General features: G+C 36.2%; 1 protein-coding gene across 1 annotated transcript; it reads left to right on the top strand.

Moving 5' to 3' along the window:
• Positions 1–1,446: 1,446 nt before the first annotated feature.
• Positions 1,447–6,544, top strand: LOC136226954 (triosephosphate isomerase, cytosolic). The gene is made up of 9 exons (XM_066015665.1): positions 1,447–1,615; positions 1,790–1,865; positions 3,225–3,348; positions 3,472–3,556; positions 3,701–3,833; positions 4,083–4,177; positions 5,326–5,404; positions 6,175–6,257; positions 6,350–6,544. The coding sequence occupies exons 1-9, from the start codon at positions 1,577–1,579 to the stop codon at positions 6,398–6,400; spliced, it is 765 nt and encodes a 254-aa protein (XP_065871737.1). The 5' UTR covers positions 1,447–1,576; the 3' UTR covers positions 6,401–6,544.
• The last annotated feature ends 9,982 nt before the right edge of the window (positions 6,545–16,526 follow it).

Raw genomic sequence — 16,526 nt, 5'->3', positions numbered from 1 at the left:
TCTCTCCTTTTATGGTAAAGTCAACTGGACAGCATACTGTGTCGTCTGAACTTTGCCAAAAGAGGAAACACTTTGTCTGGAAGTTTTCCTTTGCCAGCTGCTGTCTTGTATGCTTTGTCGAAACTACTCAGCAGCTTCATCTTGAAGTTGTTCCCGAAGGTCTTCTAGATCCTTCCGTTTGCTGAGTTGCGTTTTAAGTCAAAACGGCAACGTCTTGACATATGCGAACCGAGTGTACTGAGTTGTTTGACTTGGGCCTTGGCTTCCGTATTGGGCTTGGGCCTTATGATCTTTATGTCTTATAATAAATTATAAAACTCATCATTGAACAAACACATTAGTAACAATAAATCAAAGCATTTAAACTTAGTGTGTTTAGAATATTTAATTTCACTTAATTAATTTTGTCAAATCAAAATCCTGTGGAAAGGTGTTTCAACAGGGGTGGCCTGGGATGTGTAGTTCGGGGCAGCCAGGGTAAGGTAATTGTTGTCTGCAGCTCGAAGGTTATTGGTGTAACGGAAACTCGTGTTGTTGGAATTCTGGCAATCTAGAAAGCACGGGTTTTAGCAGCAAACGAGGGTTAGGAACGAGTTATATTCGAGTCGGATGCGCAAGGAGTGGTCTTTAGTATTCTAAACAACAGTGAAGATCTTTCTGACTATGATTGCATATTACAGGATTGTAGGGATATTTTGATTTCGAGACCGGGTTACTCCGTCTTATTTATACCACGATTAGCGAACACAGCTGCTCATGCGATGACAAGACAGGCTAGTTCCTTAACTAACGATTACATTTCTTTTTCTGAACCGAGTTGGATCGGTGATGCCATTGTAAGAGACGTGTTTTGTGATGTTTAATAAAGTTTATCTCTATTTCAAAAAAAAATTCAAATTATTGGTAAATACGAAACTTAGATGTTCAAGTATTTTTCTTTGTTTTGGAATCATGATTTTTCTTCATGTTGTTCTTCGGATTTTTTGAATTCCTTTGATATTAGAGAGAATTTCACTTTTTTGAATGAAAAATGAAAATGGCAAAAATGTCAAACAGGATGCGACGATAAGTAAAATAGAGGTGGCGTATCCACTTTAAAAATTGAAAGTTTAGGGGTCAAATCATAAGTTTTGACGAAAGAAAAATAACAAATCTCGAAGAATCAGACAAAATTATGAACAAAACTATTATTTTGGATTGAACAAGAACCCGCATGACAAGTGACCGATCACTCTACCACCCAAAACAATAACCTTATCTCCTTCCTATGACGTCCTTTAAGCCCATGATCCACGCCTCACCTTAACTACCTTTTTCAATTTACAATACTACCCTTTAACTGTGAAGATGCTGATATTTGAATATGGATATTCCATACTCGAGGTCATATTCGTAATTAGAAGCAATTGCTTTTTTCTTTCTTTTTTCGAAATTAGAGGCAATTGCTATTTGGCCCTTCTTTGTGATAAATCGATAACCACCAGCAGATCTGCGTAAATATCAACAGACGACTTCAGTTGGAGGGAGGAACTACGATCTGCAGCTAACAAATCGGAGCTGATCATCGTCCAATAGTATGGCCAGGAAGTTTTTCGTCGGCGGCAACTGGAAATGCGTGAGTTTCTTTTCTTTCCATTTCGTACCGCATTATCAATTATGAATTTTCCGCTTTGTTTTGCTTTTGTACTGGCTGGTTTGTTCGAATTAATCTGTTCAATGTAAATCAAAATTCAAGAGAACTTTTTATAGTTTTTTATTTTCGTTTTCATTGAATTGAATTTGGATGTAGAATGGAACCACTGAAGAAGTGAAGAAGATAGTCTCCACACTAAATGAAGGTCAGGTGCCGTCTTCAGATGTAGTTGGTAAGTAAATTCCTGTTAACTTTCTTCCTCATCTTGTATTTTCTGCCACTTTCCGATGGAAGAGCTTCTTGTCACAGCTGTTTTATGTGCTTCTATGTTGTATTTGATCTTGCTGTAATCCAAACACTTTTTTTTTACCCAATTTTGGTGATTCATAGGGGGAAATAGTGAATACCGCCACTTGATCTCTGGAAAATCTTTGTTGTTTATACATTATAGGGACTGAATGAAAATTATGTTAGAATGACATTTCAGTGATGTGTTGTGATCATATTTATAACTGTAACTAAGAAAAAGATTGGCATCATAGTATTAGGTCTTTGGTAAAAGTTATTAGCTGCTAAGGATGTTTATAATATAGTCCTTGGTTGCTTGTGATAGCTGGTAGCTGCTGATAAATCGTTGTTGATAGTTTGTAAGTGTTAACCGATGAATAAAATGACAAATCTTATTTGCTTGGTTAATATTGATAATGGATTTTGTTGTTACTTATGTCAATGGTCAATGGTCATGTAAATGATTGTTAAGGTATAACTTATTGTTCATATGCAATCTTCTATTTTTATATGTTCTACAAATCAAGTGGTATTAAAAATTAAAATCGATTTTATGTATACACTCTTTAGTAATAGTAATAATAATTCTGTTTTATGAATGCATGGTTATATTTATTATAAACATTACAACAACAACAACAACAAAGCCTTAGTCCCGAAATGATTCGGGGTCGGCTAACATGAACCATCATATAAAACCGTGAAAATCAAGTCGTGTCAGCGACACAGATTCGCTCCCTCCACTCCGTCCTATCCACTACCATATTTTCCTCAATTCCCAATAAACTCATATCACTCTCGATCACCCTCCTCCAAGTTTGCTTAGGTCTTCCCCTACCCCTCACCACTACATCCCTTTGCCACTCTTCGGTAGGTTTGTGGCGGCCAGCGTAAAACTTAGTCACATCTTATGACATGAACCATTTATTATAAACATTATTTGATAATATTTTAATGAGTATTTAAATTTACTGGGTCCATTAAAAATAATTGTGAAAGGAAAAGCTTATTTGGAATAGGATTATTATTCTGTTATTGAACTAATGTTAATAGGGATAACTCTTCTAAAAAAATGTTAATAGGGATAACTCTTCTAAAAAAATATTAATAGCCCAACTGTTGTAGCAAACACTCTCACAGTTATCTGATACTTACGAACTATATTTTCCTAGTCTAAACCAGACCCCTGCACCCACCATTCCACGAAAGGAAAGAAAAATTATTCATGGTGTGAATCTGAATTATGAAAACTTATTTTTTGATTGATTGTACACTATGATGTAAAATTTATTTTCTTCTCCAGAGGTTGTGGTAAGCCCTCCATCTGTGTTTCTTGCATTGGTGAAAAGTTCGTTGAAGCCTGATTTTCATGTTGCGGCACAAAATTGTTGGGTTAAGAAAGGAGGTGCTTTCACTGGTGAAATCAGGTATGCTTAGTATTGTACTTTCGTATCCATAAGTTGTAACAAGATTGACTTGTTTAGCTTGACTTGATTATTGTTAAAAATTCTATTTGTAAAAGTTCTAAGTTCATGTCTAATTTTTGTCAGTGCGGAAATGCTTGTAGACTTCAGTATTCCTTGGGTTATCCTTGGTCACTCTGAAAGAAGACTTATTTTGGGCGAGTCAAATGAGGTAGGCTATCCTCGTGGTACAGGGTTCTAGTACTTGATATGCTGATGAGTGCCTCTTCATAAGTGCTTGCTTTTTGCTCATCAATCAAGATTTGCACTTACCTACTTGTGATAGTTTCTGATCATGTAAGCATTTCGATTTTAGTTTGTTGGAGATAAAGTTGCATATGCACTTTCCAAAGGCTTGAAAGTTATAGCTTGTGTTGGTGAGACTTTGGAGCAGCGTGAAGCAGGATCTACTTTGGATGTTGTTGCTGCACAAAACAAAGCCATAGCTGGTAAGCATTCTGATTGCATTTTCCAGCGTTGGTAGTTAACGTTTTATGTTACTGTTGATGTCTGTTGCTTAGGCTAAATCTTTTGCAAGTTTTGTCACGCAGGTGAATAATATATAGTAAAAGTCTATCATATATATATATATATATATAAGGATGTAATTTGAATGTTTTCTTATGCATCAGTATATGCACTAGCTTAAAATGCTTTTAAATTTCTCATATTAGTTCCATATTTTACTTTGATGGCAGAGCGGGTAAAAGACTGGACAGATGTTGTTCTGGCCTATGAGCCTGTGTGGGCAATTGGAACAGGGAAAGTTGCTTCACCTGCTCAGGCACAAGAAGTAAGTCTAGCCTTGTCTTTTTTATTGAATTTTATTCTCATCTGTGTATTGAGGACCTTTATGTTGCTTCTCTGTATTATGAAACATATCTACATTTCTGAAATGTGGTGTTTTCAGTATTAAATTAGCAGCCTAGCAAGAAGGTTGGTAAATTAATTTCATTGCAATGAACTTGGACAACATTGATTATATCATCTCTGTCTATTTTCCTTACGAACTCCTATAAAGGATTAGAATGTTGGCACCTGGCATGATAAATTTTTGAGTTTGAGAATCGAGAACTATTAGGATGTCTGGCCAAAACTTGTTTATACCACCAATTTCCTGTTTTCAACATAGAGAAAGGATTTCAATTTTTCTAGTCTATTTGATGAATTTGTGAAGCATTCTACATTTCTATGTATGCAAAATTACTGTAGTATTGTGATTGTGATTGACATTGAGACTAAAAGACTAATATATGAAACATGCAAATCAAATTGGATTCTAAATTTTCTTTTTAGTTAAAATGGATTTTTGAGGGCGAACCTTGGCGCAACGGTAAACGTTGTTGTCGTGTGGCCAAGAGGTCACGAGTTTGAGTCTTAGGAGCGGCCTCTTGCCAAATAAATTGGCAGGGGAAGGCTTGCCCCCAATATACCCTTGTGGTAGGACCCCTCCCCAAATCCTCGCTCAGCGGGGACGCGTAGTGCACTGGGCCGCCCTTTAGTTAAAATGGATTTTTCCTTTATAAAATTTAAAAATCATATTACCCTAGTAAATGGTCATGGTGCCGGTCATGAAACCAATTGAACTAAAAGCTCAAGCTAAGGTCCATTTCATATTTATATCTGACACACCCCACACGCGAATGCCCACTGGGCTTGAAGCGTGCATAACCCAGGCCCATAATACCATGTCCTGAAATTAAATCAACAAATGGGGCTAGGAATCGAACCCTAGACCTACCATGTCATGGAACCGTTTGAACCAAAAGCTTAAGCTGATAGTTAAATGTCCATGTCATATTAATATCTGAGTGCCAATATATGAATAGCCACTTCTGATTGCCGCGTGATAGGTTTCTCAGGTTATTTTCATAAAAATTTGGATATGATATAAATCAAAATTCACTTGTTTTTCCATGCAATGTTTTGTCAATGTAATAGGTACACTTTGAACTGAGGAAATGGCTTCAAGCCAACATCAGTCCAGAAGTCGCTTCTACAATCAGGATTATTTATGGAGGTATGTTCATATATTAGTTTTACGTCCTCAGGTTTTCTCATTGTACCAATCATTGTTGGTAACCTCTCAAGTATATAAAGGTTTTGGTTTTAATAGTTCTTCACTTCCCTAGTTTGGATTGGAACAAATTTCTTGCAAGAAAATGATTCAACTTTTTTATTAGGATTCAATTCAATTAATTTACCAAATCAATTCTTAAGTGTGGAAAAGAAAAATAATATGAAAGAATTCAATTGTTTTTTTGAGCAAATGTGTTCTCCATCTTTGGGCATGATTTACAATCCAAACTATTCTTAAATATGAGATAATTCAGTTGTTTTATTTTTTCTTTCAAACACGAAAACTGAGCATGTAGAGTTCAATTGAGTTGACCATCCAAAATGGGGTATCCAAACACTCTGGAAGGCGTGTTTGGTTAGGGTTATCGTGTTATGACGGTGTTAAAAGTGTGCATTGCACTTGAGTTGAAGGCCTGTCAAAATGGGTAATAGTGTTATGTGTATCTGTATATTCCGCGTGATTATATAAATGACACAAAAATGATAATCGTGTCAAACGGGTTGTCTTTGCAAATTGTGTCTCGTGTCAGAAAATTGACAGCTCTTAAAGCGGGGTACCTAGTTTATTATTATGTGATCCTTAAATATACAAATAAGCTACTCTGTGTACATTAGTTTATTGCCTGTTGTTGCTTGCTGTCTTTGTCCTTAAAGGGTGCTGAGAAAATGAATCATTTCCGAGTATTGTATTTAATTGTTTTCGCGTTTCAGGGTCAGTGAGTGGTGCAAACTGCAAGGAATTGGCTGCACAGCCTGATGTTGATGGGTTTTTGGTTGGTGGAGCCTCTCTCAAGGTAAGTAATTGGATGGTTGTTAAGTAAGTTATAATGTATTAAACTTTGTAAGTGTTTTTCCTTACTTCGTATTTTGTTTTGGCTGTCAACAGCCTGAGTTCATTGACATTATCAAGTCTGCGGAGATAAAGAAAAGCGGTTGAAGGCAGCGCGAATCACTGTAATCTTATGTTTGGGAAAGGTATAATTTGATATACTTCTTTGAGGAAATAAGTTTTGGCTTTTTGTATTGTAATGATAACACCATGCAACACTCGATTATGCTGAATAAATTCAACTTTCTTTTCTTTTCTTTGCTTTCAATCAACCAGTTAAAGACGGACTTTGTAAGTTTTGAAGGTAACGAGCTATATAAAGAATGTAAGATTTGAGTTGAAGGTAATTGATGTAATTGATATCAATTACATATAATTATATCATTGATATAGGTTTTAGTGAGCTATTACACTATTTAGTCTTTCTGTCTATTTTTCTTTTAGATTTTTAATCAGTATATTAGGTATAAACCGTCAGATAGAAAATTATTGCAATGTCTTAAGAGCTAAGTTATGTTTTGTTAAAATCTAAAATCTAAAAAATAGATGCGCTAATAGTAATAAAAGATGATGATTTTATAATGTGTTATAATTTCATTAGTTGGTATTATAGATAATTTCCACTTTGGAAAGAGGACAATAGAGACTTATCAATGTTTAATAACTGTCAAGCGGTTTGAACTGAGAACGTTTAAACTGACAACGTTCAATAATTGTCATATAATGGCTTTGAGGTTCAAATTGGCGCCTCTTGATAGGAAAAGATGCCTTACTACTGTGTGTAGATAAGAAGAATTTAAATTCAAAATTGTGGTGATTTGAACCACATAATACTTTGGGTAATTAATTTATTAGTCCCTATATTTTGATAAAACACACTGTTTAGTCCCTGTATTTTCAAAAACACATGATAAAGTCCCTAACTTTTTTCTTAATAAACTGTTTAGTCCCTAACATTTTTCTCGGTGAACTGTTTAGTCTTTGCCGTTAGACTCTCATGAAGATTTTGTTAGTCAATTTGGATTTGCGTTCTTCTTTTTTGTAATTTCTGTAATGGTATTTCTACACTTTCTCATTCCATGCAAACACATATATATACAATCTAGTAGACAGCTTTACCCTACAAGCAGCCTATACATTAAATGGGTAGACTAAGCAGCCTAAGTTATGTATCAGCAGACTATACATTAAATGGGTAGACTATTGGGGTTGGGTAGACTCTACATTCATCATAGCAGACCTTACATTAATTACACTCCCCCTCAAGCTGGAGCATAGATATTAATCATGCCCAGCTTGTTACATATATAGTTAACCCGATTACTCGGTAATGCCTTGGTAAACACATCTGCCAATTGTCCCCCTGTTCTGACATGTGATGTTGTGATTGTGCCATCTTCTAGCTTTTCTCGAGTAAAGTGGCAGTCAACTTCTATGTGTTTTGTCCTTTCATTGAATACAGGATTATTAGCGATGTAGATAGCTGCTTCATTATCACACCATAACTTCATGGGTTTCATCTGCGCAAATCCAATCTCACCAAGAAGGTTGCGTAGCCATACAAGTTCACATGTAGTTTGTGTCATAGCCCTGTACTCAGATTCTGCACTGGATCTAGATACAACACTCTGCTTTTTACTTTTCCAAGATACTAGGTTGCCTCCGACAAATACACAATAACCCGTAGCAGAACGCCTATCTGTAAGATCTCCTGCGTAATCCGCATCTGTAAATCCTTCAACAGTGTGATGACCATGATTTTGATATAGTATACCACGCCCCGGAGTCCCCTTTAGGTATTTCAGAATATGACTAACAGCATCCCAATGTGAAGTTCTTGGAGATGACATGAACTGGCTTAGAACACTTACAGCAAAGGAAATATCAGGACGAGTGATTGTAAGATAGTTCAATTTTTCAACGATTCGTCTATATCTTTCAGGATCTGGTAGTAAATCTCCATCGTCAGTCTTCAGCTTCCCATTTGGTATCATAGGTGCATCACAAGTCTTCGCCTCAATCAAACCAGCGTCACTTAACACATCTAGATAATATTTTCTCTGAGTGAGGTAAATCCCTTTACGGCTTCGGCAAACTTCAATCCCCAGAAAATATTTCAATTGTCCTAGGTCCTTTGTCTGAAAACAAGTACCGAGGAATTCTTTCAATTTCATAATGCCAGTTTCATTATTTCCAGTAATTACAATGTCATCAACATATACTACTAGTAAAATGCACCCAGAACCAGATGATGAGTAGAACACAGAATGATCATATGCACTTCGACGAAGACCAAATTCAATGACAGCAGCACTGAATCGTCCAAACCAGGCACGAGGAGATTGCTTCAATCCATACAAGGACTTGCGTAACCTGCAAACTTTCCCAGACTCCCCCTGAGCAACAAAACCAGGAGGTTGCTCCATGTAAACTTCCTCGCGTAGATCACCATTCAAAAAAGCATTCTTGACATCAAGTGATAAAGCGGCCAGTTGTAAGTAGCAGCCAAAGAAACGAACAATCGAACGGAGGAGAGTTTGGCAACAGGGGAAAATGTCTCTAAATAGTCAATGCCAGAAGTCTGAGCATAACCTTTTGCAACCAAACGAGCTTTCAACCGGGCAACAGAACCATCTGGGTTGAACTTGACATTGAACACCCATTTACAACCAATAGCACGCTTCTGAGATGGAAGAGACACTAGATCCCAAGTATGATTTTGTTCAAGGGCATGCATTTCCTCTTTCATGGCTTGGAGCCAACCAGGATGATTCATTGCTTCAGAGAGGGAGGAAGGAACAACAACTGAATCTAAAGAAGCTACAAAAGACTTCGAGGAAGGTGATAATGCATCATAACATACAAATGAAGAGATCGGATAAATGCATTGGCGGGTACCTTTTCGGAGGGCGATAGGAAGGTCAATGCTAGGATCTGAAGATGGGGAAGGATCTGGAGACGAAACTGGAGGGGGAACACTGGCAACTGGAGCACTAGAAGGTGCATCACTTGAAGGACGTACACGCCGAGAATAAACGTGACGGACAACTGGTCGAGAAGGAACAGAAACCACCTGCATCACTTGAAGGACGTACACGCCGATAATTATCGTCAGATGGACTTGCCGGGTCAACAGAAAGAGTTGATCCGAGACCATTAAAAGGAGTGTTTTCAAAAAAAGGTAACATCAGCGGACACTAAATAACGACCCAAAGAAGGAGAGTAGCAACGATACCCTTTTTTAGTCCGAGAATAACCCACAAAGATACACTTGATGGATTTGGGATCAAGTTTGGAGACTTGTGGTCGCATGTCTTGAACAAAACAAGTACATCCAAAAAACGTGGTGCAAGAGGAAATAAAGGAGACGAGGGAAAAAGAAGGGAGTATGGAATCTGACCATTAAGGACTGAAGAGGGCATACGGTTGATGAGAAAACAGGCAGTGGAGACCGCATCTACCCAAAAAGTTTTAGGAACCTGCATATGAAACAACAGTGCTCGAGCGACTTCTAATAAGTGACGATTCTTACGTTCGACAACACCGTTTTGCTGAGGGGTAACGATGCAAGAAGTCCGATGAATATTACCATGTTGGGAAAGATACGATTAGAAAGTGCAAGATACATATTCTTTAGCATTGTCACTTCGCAAAATACAAATAGATTTGTTGAATTGTGTGCGAATCTCAGCATGAAAGGCACAAAAGATAGTAAACAATTCTGAACGATTTTTCATAGGATAAAGCCAAGTAACACGAGAATAATCATCAACAAATGTTACAAAATAACGAAAACCAAGTTTGGACACAACAGGACACGGACCCCACACATCAGTGTGCACCAAATAAAAGGAGGACTCGACACGTTTATTGATTCGCGGTGGATACGAAACTCTGTGATGCTTAGCAAATTGACAAGCTTCACATTCCAGAGTAGAATCACGCGGAAGGCTAGGACATAACTTTAGTAAAACTGGAAAAGACGGATGGCCAAATTGACAGTGAAGTCGCAAAAGAGACGCGCTTGTGCAGATAATGGATGTGGACACTTGTCGATAAGTTGAATCAAGTACGTACAATCTATTTACCAGGTTCCCTCTACCAATAATTTTCTTCGTCCCAAGATCCTGAAAAAGACAATGGGTAGGATAAAAAACAACAGAGCAGTTAAGAGTCTTAGTAAGTTGGCTGACAGATAATAAGTTAAGAGGAAAATTAGGTAAACATAACACAGAGGATAAAGGAATATTAGATGTTGGGTGAGCTGTCCCTTCTCCAATTACAGAAGTCGTTGAGCCATTGACTAACATAACAGATGGAAAATTGGCCAGATGTTGGAAAGAAGAAAGAATACCTGTGTTGCCGGTCATATGGTCTGTAGCACCAGAGTCAATCACCCAACTACGAGAGGAGGTGGAGAGACATGCCACATGATTACCTGTATCAGCCAAAGCGGAGGTTGAGGTGGATGGTTGTTCTGCATCATAAGTTGCAGAAAGTTGCTGAAACCGAGCATACTCATCGGCAGAAATGGTGACGGAGGACGGGGTTGGAAGGATGCCACCTTGAGTTGCCATATTTGCAGATCTTCGGAGAGGGTGTTGTGCCGAGTGTTGGGGTGGTTTACCATGTAGTTTCCAACAATGTTTCTTAACATGCCCTTCTCCCCCACATTGATAACAAGTACGAGGGGAGCTACGGTGGCCACTAGAAAGAGTATTGTCTCCACCTCGACGACCTTGGCTAGCATTGCTTACCAATGCTACTGTGTCAGAAGACAATGTACCAGAAGCCATTACGCCATCCTTACAGACGTTAAGTAAACGAGAATAGACTTCCGCGAGAGACGGGAGTGTCCCACTAGTCAACAGCTGTGTACGTGCTACATCATACTCAAGACCTAAACCGGCCAAAAAACACTGAACAACAACGCGCTCCTTCTGTGCTTGCATTTGTTTCACATCAGACACAATTAGAAACAGACTGTTCTCTTCCTCGTATGCCTGTTTCACTTCAGTGTAATATTGCAGAAGAGATCGGTTCTTTTGTTCTGCACGATAAATCTTTAACAACAACATATGAAGATGAGACATATCCTTTTTGTTAGCATACAGAAACTCGAGATATTCCCATAATTCCCTGATGGTCTCACAGTGAGTCACGACATCATCAACAGTGGGATCGAGAGTGTTTTGAATTTGATTAAACAATTTATAATCTTCCCATTAACCACTTCTTACGAGCATCAACATTTGTTTTAGGTGGCGGATTACCTGTCAAATGATCTTCTAAGTCAGCACTGTTGACAAATCGACGAATAGTTCGTTGCCACTGAGTATAATTCTGACTCCCGAGTAATTTTCGATCCGTAATTCTGGAGGAGCCTAATGTAAATTCAGTGACAATTTTCTTTTCAGCCCCTTCTCCCATTAAATTAATTTAGAACGAAATGAGATTTTTTTTTCTTCTATTTCTTTCTGTTTCTCCTTTTTTTTCTTTCCTTTTTTTTCTATTTTCTTTCTTTTTTTTTAAATTTAATAATAATACAATTTAAAGCAGAAAAAAAAACAATAAACCACACAAGCAGAGAACTGTACGCAACTGTCCGAGAAAGGCAGAACCAGAAAGAGGAGAGATAAGGCGGATGATGATACAGGGCGATCGAAAATTAGATTCCGACGCCGGAGAGATAAGGCGGAGATGAAGAGGGGGCTGCACGCGCCTCCACGCGTCGGCGCGTGAGAACGGAGGTGCGAAGTGACAGTGGCGCGTGAAGCTCACGTGCTGCTCAGATGGTCACCGGATTTTGAGAGAACGCCGGTCGGAGGTGGAGGAGTTGAATCGAAATGGTGGTGAGATAAAATGAAGTCAGAAACTGAGTATTCAAGAGAACCACGTTTTGACAGAAATAGATCTCAGAAATAGCACCCAGAAAATACTAAAATCTTGACAGAAACACACCTCTGGGAAATACCACCCAGATATAGAAAAGAACCTCTCAGAACCTTAGACCTTAGGCTCTGATACCATGTAATTTCTGTAATGGTATTTCTACACTTTCTCATTCCATGCACACACATATATATACAACCTAGTAGACAGCTTTACCCTACAAGTAGCCTATACATTAAATGGGTAGACTAAGCAGCCTAAGTTATGTATCAGCAGACTATACATTAAATGGGTAGACTATTGGGGTTGGGTAGACTCTACATTCATCATAGCAGACCTTACATTAATTACTCCTTTATTTTTCTTTCCTTTAAACTTTAATGCATCAGAAATCAATTTTGAGTGTTCTTTTTCTTAATTTTCTTCTTAATCGTTCAAATTCGTAAGTATTGGAGTTATTCTTTTTATTGTTCTCCATACAATTAGCTTCTTCTTCTAAATTGGATTTCCTCTTCTAAAGTTCGAAGGTAAATAGTAAAGAGTAATTTAGTCATTTCCGAAGTCATAAACGGTAAAAAATCTAACATACAGACGGAAGGACTAAACAGTTCACTGAGAAAAAGGTTAGGGACCTTACCATGTGTTTTTTAAAATACAGGGACTAAACAGTGTGTTTTGTCAAAATATAGGGACTAATAAATTAATTACCCAAAATAATTCTATTTTTAATTTAAATTCCATTGCATCACATTGTTGATCAACAGATTTGTGGTAAAAAAATATTTCTTTTTTAATTAAAAAACTTTGTACATTCCACCGAGATTATTTTCTAATTATTTTTTTATATTTTTTATTCAATTAATAAATAAAAAATTAATTAATAAAAAATTTAATAGTTTATCTAATTTCTCGGTTCGGATCTCATCAGGTACTCTTTAAGTGGATCTTCTTCCAATTAAAGTTTTCTGCCTACGCAGAAACACGAACTTGAGATCTAATTTTAGCGACTTAAAGCCTTTAACCACTCAAATTTTTATTTATTTAATAATAATAATTTCTTTTTAAAAAAATAATAGTTATTTATTTATTCAATTTTGTTAAAATAATATACGCTTTTTAATTAATTATTTTATTGGATAAATAATTTTTTATTAAATTAATTATTTTGTTGGGTAAAATATCATTAATGATATATTAATATTGGTAAAGACTATGCTTACTTTGTTTTTTACAAAGTAAGTCTTACTTTGTATGTTTTCACCATTGGAATAATTTTATACTCCATCATCCAATGGTGAAAACGTACCAAGTAATGATTCTTTGTCAAAAACAAAGTAACCATAGAAGGCACCATTAATATTAATTGAATGAATATATAATAGTTTATGACAAGTGGGTCTTAACAAAATTTGAAGTAACAAGTGAATATAGTGGTATGTTTTTTAAAGATGTTTCTTATGCTTTGGTGGCACCCCTTTCTAGTTGTATAAAAAACATTGTCATAACCTTTTAGACCATCTCTAGTGATGGTCACTTGGTTGTTACTGAGTGGATGAAGTAACAACCATCCACTAAAGAGGTTATTACTTTAATGTTCCTAATTTAAGTTTGTTACCTCTGACTGTAACAAACAGTATTTTAATCCCTAAAATCCAAAATAAAAGTGTTTGAAGGCCATGCCATTACACAAGAGGGCTAGATCTGGCGCGTGAACTTCACACACCAGATCTGGCGCATGATGGCAAGGCGTGGCCATCAACAAACCTGCATTTTTTTATGAAAAAAATGCTATTTCATCATTGGCTTATTACAGTTTAGGTACTTTTTATTTATTAATATTTTTTTTTCCCATAATATTTTAAAAAGTTGCTATCTCTCTAGTGGAATGTTACTTCACATTATTACTAAGTGCACTTAAGTCACAATAGTTGTCACCAACCATTGTGGATGCTTTTAGTTGCTTTGCGCCTCCTCGTCTTATATGGCATGACTCTTTTTCGGGTGTCTTCCCATAGACCTAGCCTTTATTGTATTTTTACCAATCTGTTTCCGCTGGTGGAGGAAATGAACCAACATAGAATTACAACTTTTTGAGCTAGTCTAGATTTATTTAATAAAAATTTACTATTTTTGTGTATGAATATCCCTCTTCAAAGAAACTTTTCGGCTCTATGTAATGAATGAACAATATGGGATCAAAAATATCATATTTTTAAAGGTAAATAATTTATTAGTCCTCTAGTTTTTACCTAACATATTGTTTAGTTCCCTTATTTTGAAAAATACATTTTAAGGTCCATATCTTTCACCAATATTAATCCTATGGTTCTTTTATCTATTTATTTTTATATTTTTAATCGAACATATCTTAGCTTTTAGGATAACCACATTACAATACAAGTTCACCATGTTATTCTGTTATTTTATATATGTCTATTTATGCTAAAATATAACGGTTACAAGTATAAAAAAAACTAGACAAAAGGACTAAAGGGTTAATATTGGTAAAAGTTAAGGACCTTAAAATCTGTTTTCAAAATAGAAGGACTAAACAGTGTGTTAGGTAAAAACTAGAGGACTAATAAATTATTTACCCAATTTTTTTTTAAAGAATTAAAAATAGAAAATTTGAAATAGTTTCCCAGATACAATTAAAATAGAAAGTGAGAGAGGGTGGCAGACAATTTGTCTGCCACTTTCAAGGCCACAAAGGGCAATTCACACCTTTCATGAGGTGCGTGTACTGCATGCGCCATTTGAGGTGCACAAATTGCTTTGCGTGGCCTTCACTTCCTACATTATTATAAATTTTCATTTTATTTTTTCTTTGTTACCACAGTTGGTAACTTGCTTAATTTTGTAACAACAAAGTAACATATGGTGTAGTGGTTGGGTGTTTCCAAATCCTTGAAGTAACATACATATAACATCTATTAGACTTGCTCTTAGCCTCACTTTGCTAAATTTTTTGACATCTTGTCTTACAGTATCCCTACGTCCAAGTTACAAACTTTATAACTTTTCAAGTGACACGTGGGAAAAGTAAGACTTAAAAGTAATATAGCATTAGAACAGACTATTATTTCAATGTACTATTGGGTACAAAACATAGTTTAATGTAATAAAAGGATTAAAACGGTAAAAATCCCAAAAGTAAAAAGTTGTACGTAGTCCTGCTTTGGGAGGCGTCTGACGCGCCTCACCTGGCGTGTGTCAGACATGCGCCAGATGCAGCGCATTTGACGCCTCCCGTGATGGACAAACTCTGTAATAGTGGCTTTTTTAATTTTATTGGCTGAAAGAAAGAGTTGGTAACTCTTTTTAGTAACAAACTATAAAAAGTAATAATTGGTTGAATGGTAGATTACAACTACACAGGTGAAAGTAACAACAAATTCTTATGCATGAGGGATGCTCTTATAACATATTCAAATCACTTTCTCTCCCTTACTCTACTTTCACACTTCCTCTAGTTTGTCTAAGTGGCTAGGAGTTGGGAAGTTATTACTATATTAGCTTTTCCATCTCTGAGTGTTTTCTTGGGATTTTTCAATGAAAGCACTTTCCCCTTCTAAGACTGGTATTGAAAGTTTCATTTTCCTGTGATTTTTGAATGAAATCAGATTTCCCTTCGTAGACGTCAATTAAAATTGATAAAGTTACATTTTAGCAGTAAAATTGGCTGCAAGTCCATTTTCGCTCATAAACGTTAATTAAAATTTTAACTTTTTATGTTTTATCATCTTTTTCGCCTGCAGGTCCATTTCCCTTCGATAAATCAAATGCAAATATGACAAATTACGTTTTACCCATACAAAAAAGTTTATTTTGGGGCTTTTTTCGAAGGAAGAAAATCAAAAGAAAGCTGAGTTTATGAACCAAGAAGAAGAAAGCTAAGTATATTGTTATATTGGATGCAACAAGATAGTTTTGGATCTTGGAGCGAGTTAATGCGTTAGGAGTTTCATCTTAGTCACAGTAGACATCTTCAAGTGATGGATACGGAGCAACTGCACAAAATTAGATGCATCGGTCATAATAAAATCTGAACACGTATTCAAGGGATTACGTCTCAATCGAATGGAGTCGATTGAAATGTAAAGACCAACAAAGTTAAGTCAGATAATAATGTCAAGGATTCAATAGTGAACTTATTGGATCGACATTAACATGATGGTCATGTTTGGTCAACAAGAATAGGATCTTACTTAGTCGAAACTAGTGAAAGTGTAAGATTGTTGGAGTATGTCATAGTCCCGAGACATTGTATATAGACAATACCCTTAATTGTAAGAGAATAATATGTTATGTAATTCACTTGTGTGAACTAACTTAATAGAGT

Source organism: Euphorbia lathyris, chromosome 4 (genome assembly GCF_963576675.1).
Source record: "Euphorbia lathyris chromosome 4, ddEupLath1.1, whole genome shotgun sequence".
NCBI lineage: Eukaryota > Viridiplantae > Streptophyta > Magnoliopsida > Malpighiales > Euphorbiaceae > Euphorbia > Euphorbia lathyris.
The sequence above is the reverse complement of the archived record's forward strand: the minus strand, read 5'-3'. Positions and strand labels throughout refer to the sequence as shown.